At 42.5% G+C, this 14,179-nt stretch overlaps 2 protein-coding genes across 2 annotated transcripts; one reads left to right on the top strand and one right to left on the bottom strand.

Moving 5' to 3' along the window:
• Positions 1-2,541: 2,541 nt before the first annotated feature.
• On the top strand, positions 2,542-9,797 carry LOC124663742 (probable UDP-N-acetylglucosamine--peptide N-acetylglucosaminyltransferase SPINDLY). Its single transcript, XM_047201438.1, has 17 exons — positions 2,542-2,931; positions 3,619-3,780; positions 3,901-4,076; positions 4,185-4,260; positions 4,556-4,684; positions 4,772-4,891; positions 4,974-5,042; positions 5,146-5,227; positions 5,691-5,785; positions 5,991-6,055; positions 6,166-6,364; positions 7,320-7,514; positions 7,722-7,816; positions 7,903-8,038; positions 8,113-8,330; positions 8,485-8,612; positions 8,898-9,797. The coding sequence occupies exons 1-17, from the start codon at positions 2,542-2,544 to the stop codon at positions 9,434-9,436; spliced, it is 2,874 nt and encodes a 957-aa protein (XP_047057394.1). The 3' UTR covers positions 9,437-9,797.
• Positions 9,798-11,771: 1,974 nt separating this feature from the next.
• Positions 11,772-13,693, bottom strand: LOC124681081 (peptidyl-prolyl cis-trans isomerase CYP18-2-like). Its single transcript, XM_047216053.1, has 6 exons — positions 13,564-13,693; positions 13,364-13,459; positions 13,206-13,267; positions 12,686-12,819; positions 12,135-12,219; positions 11,772-11,970 (listed from the first exon to the last, which is right to left on the bottom strand). The coding sequence occupies exons 1-6, from the start codon at positions 13,633-13,635 to the stop codon at positions 11,925-11,927; spliced, it is 495 nt and encodes a 164-aa protein (XP_047072009.1). The 5' UTR covers positions 13,636-13,693; the 3' UTR covers positions 11,772-11,924.
• Positions 13,694-14,179: the final 486 nt, after the last annotated feature.

The raw sequence follows: 14,179 nt of genomic DNA, 5'->3' as shown, positions 1-14,179 counted from the left end.
CTATGGCTTTCAGATATAGTACTACATTATTTAAATCTTTGGACGCACAAGTGGTTCTAAGCAAAGTGTATCGTACTGGACCTATCACTCCTAAATATACACGTATAAGGCCATTGGATCTTTGCATAAATACATAGGCTGCCTGGAGGCAAGAAATAATATTTCCGGAATGAAATCCAGATTTTGGAAGAAGGAAATGATGGTACTAGAAGTAAAGCTTAGGCCTTGTGTTTAATTCAAGCGTATTTGAATTGTTCTCAAGTGGAGTTTGAAGGGAATTATCCTGATCCCAAATATCATCAATAGTTTGTTTACTAAGCCGGTATTAGATGAGATAATTCTAGGTATCTCTCGCACAAACTCCCTCATCTTTGTGTAGATAAAATACACTTCGCCATACTGGTGAATTAGGTTGGAAGAGTATTTAAGTGGGTGTGCCGAAAATAAGTGTTTCACCAAAACACCTCCGGTCTCCAATCCCATCGAGATGAAATTGAACACATAGTAAACAAGTTCTTAGTAGTTACTATGAAATTGATAGAAAACAGAAACAAACTAAGACCCAACCAAAGTACACCACACGAGAGGAAGGCGGAGCACATTTTTTCTGTTAGTGTTGTTTTTCTTTTACTCAAAAAATTATAGTATTGATCATACCATGGTCTATATATATTTCTCCAAACCCGGGGCGTTATGAATCGGTTTTGTAAATACTTTTCCATACAAAGATTTAATGTCATTTCCGGTGGATAACCTTCATTAGGGAAACCGTGCAACTTATGTGATGGATTTATGTCGGTACCCGATAAAATCAAATAGGAGAATGAATCTTTTTCGGGAGTACCTCAAATCTGTTTTGTTGTGTTTGAACTTGAATACATAGATGAATCTTCAATACTGGAGACCGTAGTTTGGTGTGGCAAGTAAGACCCCGAAGCCTTTCTCGAGATAATAAGACAATAAAATCATGTTATAAAATTTCTATTTTTGGTGTTTTCTACAACAATTAACGTCCATACTAAAATGGTTTGCCATTATGAATATTGATAAGAAGGAAAACGTGTGATAAAGGTAAAGTATTTAGTCTAATGGAGAAAATATTGATCTTTTAAGCATGAAGATCATATTTTAGTTTTACTACTTTCTCTATTCTTTGTCTCTTTTCCATTTTCGTAAGGGCATGTACAATGGGGTGATGTCAGCTTCCATTACACTTGCCACGTTAGATTTTTTCTTAGTTGGAGGAGCGGGAAGAAAGAAAGAGAAGGTTATCTTTCCTTAGCTAAGGGATGATCTCTTATAAAATTCATAAGAGAAGACTATTTTTCTCATTGTACCACTTGTGTTCCCTTAACCACACAATTTCTTACTAAAAATAATTAATTCTCATTTATTGTAACTTTGTAAGTGACAACAATAAGAGATAATGCATTGTATCACTTACATTTATCGTCTTCTGTAGATGACATGAACTACTAAGAGAAAACGCTCCTTCCGTACCATTGTACATGTCCTAAATTTTTTTCATTACATCCTAACTGGTCACTTTGAACACAGAAATTCCACATAAAAAGCTCAATTCTCATAGAAAGCCAGCAAATTTCCCATTCTCTCCAGAGGAGGCGAGATTTTTCTCCTATTGTGCACTTATCACCTGCCCAAAATTGCAGACGGAAAGGAATAAAGCGAGAAACCCGGAGGGTGTGGCAGGACTGGCACAGCCGAAAGAGAGCAGAAAAAGGAAGCTGCGGCCCGGCCCAGCCCATATCAGCCCGGCCCATACCGGCCCGGTTGCAGCACTAGTACAAAAGGGCCTGAGCTCAAAGCCAGCGCACGCTCGGTGAAAGCGTAAAAGAGAAGGGAAAAAAGTCAGAAAAAAATAGAAAGCACAAAAAAACACCAGAGAGAGAGCTGCCTGCTACGTTCCCCTCCCCTTCCTCCTCCCCCACCGCCGCCGCCACCGCCGCCGCCCTCGAAATCGTCGCAGCGGCCGCGATCGCCGGCCCGCCTTCCGGTACCAGCGGCGGCGGCACGGGACCGTTCCGCCGAGGACATGATCTCGCGCCTCCCCACTCCGGTGCTCCGCGCCGCCCCCCAATGTGAGCCCCTCCTCCCCCCTTTCCCCGCCGCAACGGTTCTTGCCTTCTCCACAAGGCGGGCGCGCTTCCGAGACGGACTCTTGTACTCGGCTTAGTGTATTTCCCTGCGATTTTTCTTGGGCGTACGTGTTCTTGGTGGGTTCTTTGGAGGTGTTCTGCAGGCTGGCTTGCGTTATTTCGTCTTTCGAGACTAGGGTTCCGGAATCCGACTTCTTGCGTTCTCTCCTTCCCGAGTTCCTTGCAGAATCGCCGCGAACTTCTAACCGCAATTCGGAGCGAGTCCAAAGCCCGGTCTTTTTATAGTCTTTACGCCCATTCTTCGCTCCAGATTCTTTTCCCCTTTCCTCGATGCGTTTTCCGTACGCCCTCGAATTCTTGACATCTGCAATCTTTCGCAGAGAAAAGAGAGAAGAAGGCGTCCCCCTCTCCCTCCCCCTCTTCCATGGGGCAGCCAGGGACGGAGCCCCTCGAAGGGAAGGAGACCAACGGTGCCGCCGCTCCTGACTGCAATGGCGCTGCTGCTCCTGCTCCCCCCGCGAAGCCGCAGCAGCAGCAGTTGGAAGGGGCAGATGCGTTGCGGTACGCCAACATCCTCCGGTCACGCAACAAGTTCGCGGACGCTCTCCAGCTGTACAGCGCCGTGCTTGACAAGGATGACGCCAACGTGGAGGCCCTTATCGGGAAGGGGATCTGCCTCCAGGCGCAGAGCCTGCTCAAGCAGGCCCTCGAGTGCTTCACCGAGGCTGTGAAGGTCGACCCCGGTAACGCGTGTGCTCTCACGCATTGTGGCATGATTTACAAAGACGAGGGGCACTTGGTTGAAGCTGCAGAGGTATGGGGCAAGATTCATTATGGCCGTTCTCCCACCTGTCTGTTGGATTGCTGGTTCTTGACTTATTGTGAACTGTGAAGTGTGTCGCAGAAAAAATAGACCTTGTTTTAATCGTAGCGTTGTTGTTATTGTTAAGAACTGAACACTGGAAATTTTGTATGGAGTAGGTGGTTAATTGAAAGCAAACTGTAGATTTATGAGTTAGCCCCCTTTCCCCGCTGCACCCTGCCACTGCCAATAGTAGGAACTAGGAACCCACTAGTTTCGTGCTCATCGCTTGTGCCATGCTAGCCTGAATGGATGATTTCATGTTAGTATGCTTGCCTAAATTTTAGTTTTTCTTGCGGGGAACGAAGTTAAATTAAAAATGACTTATCTGTCCGGAAAACCTAGTCATCATTGGGTTCTAAGTATAAACTCTCGTGTGATGTAATTGATGTCTAGCAGTTTAGCTGATGGCAGTAGAAAATGAGATGGTAACTGTAGCAAAAGAAAGTGGGATCCTACTCTGAAAAATGGTTACCACTGTATTTGGTTACCATTCTAGTTCATTAGATTAAAACGTTGCCCCGTTGGAAACTCTTAATACGTACTGCAAAAAATGCTCTTAAAGTTTTGTTGCTTTACTGTATTTATTGTGTCCTGTGCCTTTTTAATGTTCTAATTGGGAAAACAAACGTGAAACAGGCGTATCAAAAAGCCCGAACTGCGGATCCTTCCTATAAAGCTGCTGCAGAATTTCTTGCTATTGTATTGACCGATCTTGGGACTAGCTTGAAGCTTGCAGGCAATACAGAAGTTGGGATTCAAAAATATTGCGAAGCTCTTGAAGTGGATAGCCACTATGCGGTACCATCATTAACTCTACTTTATCTCCATACCTCGTTGTTATCTTTTTATGGTAAAAATAGATATTATGTTTTTCATTTTATTTAGCGTTGTGCTAATGTGTCCATCTGATTTCTGCAGCCTGCTTATTACAACCTTGGAGTGGTTTATTCAGAGATGATGCAATTTGATGTAGCTCTTACTTGTTATGAAAAAGCTGCATTGGAGAGACCATTGTATGCTGAAGCTTATTGCAATATGGGAGTTATTTTCAAGAACCGGGGAGAGTTAGATGCAGCAATTGCTTGCTATGACAGGTAACCTTGCCATTAAGTTGTTCATTTGAATTGTGTTGATGTTCATAAAGCAATCTACAACATGAACATGTTGAAGCTCACGCGTTGCATAACTTTACTGTATCCCAGGTGCTTGACTATATCCCCAAACTTTGAGATTGCTAAGAATAACATGGCAATAGCACTAACCGACATGGGTACAAAGGTGGGAACTTGTCCACTACTACTATTGTGTAAATTCTATGCTTACCATCATTCTCCATTTTTTCTTTTCTTTGACTGACCTTAAAATGGCATTCAATGGGTATGCATCATGTACTACTAATTTCTCATATTTTCTAGTACTAAAAGTTGTACAGAAGCTCAGCTGCAATTGTCATACTTTTTGTATACATTTTACATTTAGTAGTCCATAGCACTGCCACTGTTCATGATTGATTAAAGGAAATCTTTTATATTTTCGCTTACTAATTATTATTTAAATAACCGAAAATGTTTAGGTAAAAATCGAGGGTGACATCAATCAAGGTGTGGCATATTACAAGAAAGCTCTCTTCTATAATTGGCACTATGCTGATGCAATGTATAATCTTGGCGTTGCATATGGTGAAATGTTGAATTTTGAGATGGTGAGTTACAAGAAAATTACATTAATTCGGTTCTACTATTTAGCATTCACCTTTTGCTGACATAAACTATTTACGAGTTTCATGAAGGCTATCGTATTTTATGAACTTGCTCTGCACTTCAATCCTCGCTGTGCAGAGGCATGCAATAATCTGGGAGTAATATACAAGGATAGGGATAATCTCGATAAGGCTGTTGAATGCTATCAAGTAAGTGAAACTAATAATGGACTTCTGTTCAAGTATACTTGTGTTTACTTATTCTCTCTTCTCATTCTTTTGTGTTTTGCAGATGGCCTTGACAATTAAGCCAAATTTCTCTCAGTCATTGAATAACCTTGGAGTTGTCTACACAGTTCAGGTATGTTCCTCACTATTATCATATTTTTCTTGCTCACATTCTTATTGTGGTTGTCTGGTTACATTGCACTTATGGTTTATCAAAATGCATTTCTCATATTTAGGGCAAGATGGATGCTGCTGCAAGCATGATTGAGAAGGCCATACTTGCAAACCCCACGTATGCTGAAGCATATAATAATTTAGGTAATGAATAACAAACCTCTGCTACCATTATAGATTCTTATAATTGCATCACGATCACACACAAAAAGGATGTATATGTATCTAAACAAAACAAATACATCATGTATATTAGAGGATGACCGTTGCACAATCAGTAACTTTGAACAATCGGCATAAATAGTAAGCAAGAGTCAAGGAACATTTCTCAGATCTGACATGAGGTGGCCATCAGGAGTTTGCTAGGTTTTTTTTCCTTTGAAGTGTTTCTGGTGCAGAAGTGTAGAGGAAAATCAGGATTTATTTAATGTTAATTTGAAAATAAAAATTCCTCAATACTCCCCAATGGCCCAATGCATGTATCTCCACATATCGACGAGTCATGGGTACAACTATGGCAGTATTGAAAAAAATGTCTGCTCAATATTATTTTTTCATTTTCTGGGCGTTTTTAAGTGACTGAAAGTTCACCATTTCTTTATCATAGGTGTTCTTTACAGAGATGCAGGAAGTATCACATTATCTGTACAGGCGTATGAGAGATGCCTTCAAATTGATCCTGATTCACGAAATGCTGGTCAGGTACTTTTTGAGGCCCCAAGCTTTGCTTTATTAACGTTTCTTCAGGACTCTTGTATGTTGTTGTATGAAGTGTTGATTTAGTTTAGCAGGTACCACTAGTATGCTCCCATTTAGTATCTGACAATATTGTCCATCGATGCACTGTATAGATTAATATCTTCCCTGAGCTGGTGCTGGTCAACTTAACAGAATAACTTTTTTGCAGAATAGATTGCTTGCAATGAACTATATTGATGAGGGGTCAGATGACAAGCTTTATGATGCTCACAGGTCCTTCTATGCACTATTAGCAATGGATGTGCCATTTTTATGTTAGCTGATTTGCATTTCTACATGGTATTAATACTATTCAGTTCTTTCTCTCTTTCTATATTTTGCAGAGAATGGGGAAAGCGCTTTATGAAACTGTATGCCCACTATACTAGTTGGGATAACCCAAAAGTCGCTGATCGTCCACTGGTCATTGGTTATGTATCTCCTGATTTTTTTACTCACTCCGTGTCATACTTCGTTGAAGCCCCCCTTGCACACCATGACTACGCAAACTGCAAGGTGGTCGTCTACTCTGGTGTTGTGAAGGTAGAGATAATTTGTTCTTTGTTTGGCTATTCTGGATTTTGTGCACATGGCTATCAACTTATTTAAACTGCCTTGCCTCATTTGGAATCACAATATCTGTGGAAATATGTTGGAGCTGCATCTCGCTGCCCCTCTTCTTCTACCTCTGAACTCTCACTTGTGTATCATGAGCAACCACACACGCACACACACGCTCAAGGTAGAAGCACAACTTGCTTTGCCGAGAAGCACTTCCCCTTGATAACAAGATAGACTACATTGTTTCTGCCACCGTTGTTTTTCTCATTAACTCAAAGCAGTATATATACAAGAGCTTGGCACTAATGCCACTCATCCACTAACTATCAACTACATGCACGCACGCACTAGCTAGCACGTGTCCATCACCTCCTAGAATCACTCCAGATTGACTCGGCTACTAACAACTTGGGTATGCATGTTGCCTGCAACTAACTCATCTAGATGACCACATATTCAGTCGTTGGCTCCAGGTCTTGTGCTGCTGCTTCACACAGCAATTGACATCTCGCATGTGCGTGTATCTCACGCCACACTAGCATCTCACCCTGCACGCTCTCCGCCGTCGACTCGCTGTTTACGTACGTGTCACACATACATCTTGTCGGTATACAACTGACTACATGAGTACACCTAACTACATGGAAAACGAAAACTAATATGCAGATACAAATCAAGATTAGTGCTAACCAAATAAACATGCCAAATGATCACTTTACCAAAACAAAATCGGTCATCCAGTGGTTCACAGGGTAGGGAGCTGGGGGTCTATGTATATAGAAAAAATCAGTTCGGTAAAACAAAATACGCAAATTGAAAAAATAACATGCTATATGAAGCTGTCAAGTTGGGTCTAGGTTATCTCCTTGTCATTTTTTCCTTTTCCACGCATAGTCTTTATTTTCTGATTATATTCTTTTCATTTATGATTCTTTAGGCAGATGCAAAGACCCTTCGATTCAAGGATAAGGTGTTAAAAAAGGGTGGGTTGTGGAGAGATATATATGGTATTGACGAAAAGAAGGTTGCTAGCTTGATCAGAGAGGATAAAGTGGATATACTTGTGGAACTTACTGGTCATACTGCAAATAACAAATTAGGAACAATGGCGTGCAGGCCTGCTCCTATTCAGGTATATTTGTTTTCCATGATGCATTTCTAGGACTTGGTTTTATTTCCAGAACTGGTTTTTCATGTGAGCACCGTTATTCCTGTTATTATGTTCTGGAATCTCGGTAGATGTTAAACCATTCAAGTATTTCATGATCATTAATTTACTGACTATCTGATTGTTCTTCTGAAAGGGTCTCTTTTCTAACTTCGATGTGTGTCTATACAGGTTACATGGATTGGTTACCCTAACACGACAGGTTTACCAGCAATTGACTACCGAATAACAGATTCATTGGCCGATACACCTAATACAAACCAAAAGTATGCCGTATGCTTTCCTCTGTTTATAGTCTGTGATGCAGTTTCTCCCCATGCATCTAGAACCCCATACTGACATCTGTGTGCAGGCATGTTGAAGAGTTGGTGCGTCTTCCTGAAAGCTTTCTTTGTTACACTCCTTCCCCAGAAGCTGGGCCAGTTTGTCCAACACCAGCAGTTTCAAATGGTTTCGTCACATTTGGAAGTTTTAACAATCTAGCAAAGGTACACGATAGATTTGAATGTTTTAATTTATCTTAATTGGATCACTCTGTTCATTGAGTTATTTTATTTGGCAGATTACACCTAAAGTGTTGCAAGTTTGGGCCAGAATATTATGCGCAGTCCCTAACTCGCGGCTTGTGGTTAAGTGCAAACCATTCTGCTGTGACAGTATCAGACAGAAATTTTTAACAACACTGGAGGAGTTAGGTTTGGAGCCATTACGAGTTGATTTGCTGCCATTGATCCATCTCAATCATGATCACATGCAAGCATATTCCTTAATGGACATTAGGTGAGAAGTTATGTCACATTTAGATCTTCTCGGTTAAGTTTTAAAATGTTTGTCAGGGTAGCAATTCCTTATCACGTGAATATTCAGAAAATGCTTTCTCCATTATCTGTGTTCCTCTGAACAGATGACTGAACTTTGGCTTACGTTTTTGCAGCCTGGATACGTTTCCCTATGCTGGAACTACCACAACATGTGAATCCCTTTACATGGGGGTTCCATGTGTTACAATGGCTGGTACAGTCCACGCTCATAACGTTGGTGTTAGCCTACTTACCAAAGTTGGTATGTAACACTGAACTGTACCCTAATGATGGTGTTGACACATTTTAATTTGCACTTCTTATTCATTTGTTTTATTTTCGTTTCTCCTGCCTGGATATTTGTAGGAGCTGCATTTTATTCCACTATCTTTTTTCCCAGTACATATATCTTCTGCGGAACCTACAAAAAAGAAGGATTATTGGGACCTAGATAGTGTTAACTTGTGCTACCACAGTTTTTTTTTTCACTGTCCAATCAGATATGTAATCATGAAGAAAATTGTTGATTGCTAGTTATTTCTTCCAGGTTTGGGGAGGCTGGTTGCCAAAACGGAGGATGAATATGTTAGCTTAGCATTGGATTTGGCATCAGATGTCGATGCTTTACAAGAACTGAGAATGAGCCTACGAGAACTGATGATAAAATCACCAGTCTGCGATGGAGAGAGTTTCACACGGGGCCTGGAATCTGCATACAGAACCATGTGGCGCAGGTACTGTGATGGGGATTCACCAGCTCTCAAGCGCCTAGAACTGTTGGCGGATCAGCCAGGCTCCAACAAGGAAGACTTGGGCAAGACGGCAGTGAAACTTGCAGATCCCAGAGTACAGAGAGCGAATGCCATTGCAGAGGAAGATAATCAGGCCCCAATAAAGGTTAATGCCACGCCGGAGGAAGGTGGGCAGCCCCAGATAATAATGGCAAATGGTGTGAGTTCACCTTCTGATAGCCAGGCCCTGATAGCCACGGCGCAGCTAGATCAGCCCCAAATAATGGTGAATGGTGTGAGTTCACCTCATTCCACTTCTGGGAGATGCGAAATGAACGGGCATAGCAGCCGATGACCAATGGGAGGCAGGGAATGCTCCATTGATGCAGGCACACACTGATGTCTAGATGCACCATTGGTGTGGGTGATATTATCAGGGACTAGGTGCCCCTGTTGTTGACATCATGAATGGATAATAGCACGTAAGTGTGTCATCTGGTGGCAAAACTATGGTGACCGATGACTTTGTAGCAGGTGTAATATAACTCGTGGGGGATGCTTATAGAGTCTGATTTGTAGAGTTTATCCCCCCCATTAGGTGTACGAGTAAGGCATATATGACAAATTGTGTTGCATGTTAGAAATCAAGAAAGGCATTGATTGTATATGTAGAAACAGCTTCTATATTCAATTTAACTGAGGCAATTGCAACAGTCTGTTTGCCCTCCTTCATTCAGTTCTGTTTATCGTCCACTGAGCCTGCTATATGCAAGTACAACCTTCTGAGGTTGCTTGCTGGCAGATAATGAGATTTGCAAGGTGAACCTATGAACGTTTATTTTGTTTTTGTTGGCCTTTCTGGTTTAGGAGTAATTTTGTTTCCTGAAATCTTATGGGCGGGTGTGTGCCAGACGGATGTGCTGGGCACATGCACTAGGCGACAGGAGGTTGCGGTCCGGCTGGTAGGCTAGCTCATGTCAGCTTTCGTTTTTTTAAAAACTATAACTTTTGAACCGTGCGGTGAAATTATAATTCGTTTTCACTTCTAAAATCCCCACGACGAGAGCTTCGAAACTAGACCACATTTTCATATGTTTCGGCGAATTTTTTTTCAAGCAACTTTGATACGCAACAGAGCAATTTTATTATGTAGCAAAACAACTTTAGTGTGTGACATAGCAACTTTGGTGTGCAACGAACATATACACTTTTTGGTACACGAAGGCACAACTTTTGTGCCCGAAAATAATTTTGGTGTCCATTGAAGAAATTTCAATGCTTGACGAAGCAAATTAAGTGCCCTACACAACAACATTGGTGCCTGGCGACACAATTCTCGAACCGAGCAACTTTGGTGCCTGACCGAGCAAATTTAGTTTCCTGTAGAGCAACTTTGGTACTCGACAGAGCAAATTTGATTTGTGATGGCCCAACTTTGGGGTCCAGCGAAGCAACTTTAGTACCCACCGAATAAATTTTGATGGATGGTCGAGCAACTTTGGCGTCTAGCGATGCAACTTTCGTTGTGAATGTAGATTTACGTTGTGCAGTAAAGTTGCTTCGCTCCACACTAAAGTTGCATAATCTTGCATTATAATTGCTTTGTCGCATGTAAAAGTTGCTTTAAAAAAACTACATCAAAATACATAGAAATGAGATCTAGTTTTGAAGAGCTCGTCGCAAGAAATTCAAAAGTGAAAGCGGATCCTAATTTCGACATCCGGTGTAAAAGTTATATGATTTTAAGCATTTGAAAAGAAAAATTAATGTGCATGATGTCATTGTAGTGCATGTGCTACAATCACTGAATGTCTAGCTATAAATGGTATGTGTTCACACTGACAAAGGTAGCATGTTCCTTTTTTAGTCGCCCGCTCAGATGCACTAATAGGCATGCGGCCGCCCGCTAGACTAATCCATTTTGTTTAGCAGGTTTCTGATGTAATTGAGCCTAACGAGTATTCATTGCAATCTGAGGACCTTCATTTCTAATCAGGTTATGGGAACAAAACTTGTAATCTCTGAATAAATTAGCGAGGATTTTTCAGGCTAGCATGTTCAATTATAATAATAACGGCTGTGTGGCGCCTTATGAAAAATTTCCTGGCTACATGCGGAACTTCCGGGAAGAAAGATCAAGGACGGGGTATTCTGCCTACTTGCATTCGTATCTGTGGATAGTAGCACAGGTAGTGGCAATCCCACACTCGACAGGAACTTGGAAACTTATCAAGATTCAGGAAGCAAGCTTGTGTTGATCAGGATGCCCCACCAGTTCAAGTGTTCAGCCGGAGATATGTGCTTTGGTGTATGCTGGATGTGATCTGGGAAAATCTGAGCTGTCGGCGATGTTCATGGAATCTGCAAGACTGGAAGAACCAAGAGATGGGCAACTGATAGTTCGGTTACTTGCCTACTTGTCTAAGAGATAAAGGGGATGGCCAAGGAGCCTGGGCCTGGCAGTTGCGCAAGGTTAGGGTTGTGCAGCAATTGGCAACAAAAGTAGCGCACAAGTCAGAAGAAAAATGGCTGCAAGCATAAACTGTGTAAAACCTGCTCAGTGTTCTACCTGAGTAGGCTGTGAACCTCTTGCCCAAAAATGACCACACACTACACAAGAAATATAGGTCATCACACATTTTCTAGAGTTAATTTTTTTATCCAGTTGATGATCATGCATTCAAGTCAGATAGATCAAGGATCCATCGGCTGTTAAAAGGGAACACCAAAGTACAAGTTTGCCAATGGCTGGTATCACTTCTCCAAAATGCATTACATTACAAGACTTAGGAATCGGACACAGCCAGATCAGAGGTCATGACAACACGCAGGACCAGCGTGCTTCAATCTTTGACACTAGTCTTCAGGATTTTCACTTCATGGATGGGCCTGGACCAACATAGTAGTAATAAAATAAGATTCAATTCTAAGGATTGAAAAAATAGGAAAAAATACTACATGAAGTCTTTGCAGGTGAATAATGAAATTGATTTAATGGGACACAAGTAATCTGGTGCACTCGTGTGAAGCTATGGATATAGTGTAAGTGGTACCTATCGTTCTTGTCTGTCTGAATGCTTCCAAGGCGCTTGACAATGTCCATTCCCCTGCACACTCTCCCAAAAATTGTGTGCTTCCCTGGTACATTCAAATTCTTATGTTGATTGACTGAAAATGCAGGCGTACTGATGCAAAGTTCAGAATGGACACATTCCAGAATAAAGAAAGACAGTAATGTAGTGTAACTTCTAAGGTAGATTATATCTGAGGATGGCAGTGAACAAGGGAAGCACAGCTATGCTGGCATCATATTTCAGGGACAATATGCATTAGACTTGAACAATAAAGTGATCCTCCAAAATGCTCTTAATAACTCAATCCACCTTAGTTGTACTTCTTTGTAATCATTAGGAATCCAATTAACCATCAATTCATTATTATAGAACAATTGCAATTTTTCCAGGCAACAACTAGAAAAAAAGGTGTCGGTGAACCAGTGTGCAGAATGTATTCCGGGGTAGAGTGAAAACACCATACCAGGCTCAATAAAGCAAAACATGCAAGATCAGTAACATATTGCAGAGTGCCAGAATGCTAGTCTCACCATCCAGTGACTGACAAGGAGCAAGAGTTATGAAGAACTGGCTTCCGTTTGTATTTGGACCAGCATTTGCCATCGATAGAATCCCAGCCCCGGTGTGCTTCAGTTCTGGCCTTATCTCGTCCTCAAACTTTGCTCTGCAGAGACAGACAACGTTAGATAGAAGCATCAACCTACACAACTTCACCAATCTTAAGATTCAACCATCCACCAATACAATTGCATCCTATTTTCTGATGAACAACAAACATATTAGCTTCCTGTACCAAACAATACGTTAGGGCAGGCTGAAAGTAATGGTATAACAGCCACCAAAACACTGATACAATAGTTAATTTCTAGCACACCGTTGACGCCACCAAAACACTGACACAGTAGTTAATTTCTAGCACAACGTTGAAGCTTATTCCAAACTTTACGGTACACATAATTCACTGCTAATATGAGCTTGCTTATAAGCCAGGGACGCTTCAAAATTATGTTTGACTCAAGAAGAAAGCCAAGCTAGTATTCGGCCACTGACCCGTAGATGGATTCGCCGCCCCTGCCTGTTCCAGAAGGATCCCCACCTTGCACGATGAAATCCTGCATGAGCACTACCGAATAAGGAACACCGCCCACCGGACTGAGCCAGGCGCAGAGAAGTGGCAAACGAGATCGGAGGGAAAGCAAGCACGGAACCTTGATGATGCGGTGGAAGATGACGTCGTTGTAGTTTCCGCGGCGCGAGAGCTCGATGAAGTTCCTGCAGGTCTTGGGAGCGTGCTTGTGGTACATCTGCCCAATTAGAGCACGCAAGCACCGACCAGACGAGGAAGGAACCATCAGCGGCAAGAAGACGAGGATGAAGACGAAGAAGAAAGAGGAGAGAACCCTGGTACCTCGACGGTGAATTCTCCCATGGAGGTCTGCAGGGTGACCTCCGGCGTCCCTCCGTCGGCGACGCCCAACATCTTGAGCGGGGTGACCGGCGAAGCAAGAGGCGGCGGCGGCGAGACAGGGGGAGGAGAGAGCGAGAGTGGGACGGCGGCGGTGGACTGGCCGAAACGAGGGAGAACAAGTACTGGGTCCGGCCCATCAATAGTGAAAGCTCAGAGGCCGAAATTCTTAAAAAGCCCAAGAGGAGAAAAGCTCGAAGGCCTGGCCCAGTACGGGCACCTTGGCGGTTTCCTCTTCTAGCAGTCTCTCGACAACCAAAGCAGTCTCCCGACTCCTCAAAGCAGTCTCTCGACTCTTCTTGTTCGGTTCTTCCACAACGAACCAAGTTACGATCGATGGCGCCGATGGACCCAAGGACGGAGAGGGTAGTTCGCCGGACTTCTATGGTCGGCGCAGTCGTTGCCGCCTACCTCCTCCTCACCGCCGACTACGGCCCCAACTACACCAACCCGGTCGGGCGACGGTTATCTCTTCTCGCCTTCTATATATTGCTACATTGTTCTGCGCATTTCGTCACGATTTTTCATGGCGTGCTAGTGATCTTAGTTTGTAATTTAG

The sequence above is a fragment of the Lolium rigidum genome, chromosome 1, assembly GCF_022539505.1.
Source record: "Lolium rigidum isolate FL_2022 chromosome 1, APGP_CSIRO_Lrig_0.1, whole genome shotgun sequence".
NCBI classification, from domain to species: Eukaryota; Viridiplantae; Streptophyta; class Magnoliopsida; order Poales; family Poaceae; genus Lolium; species Lolium rigidum.
Note: the sequence above shows the minus strand (reverse complement) of the source record. Positions and strands in the feature narration are given on the sequence as shown.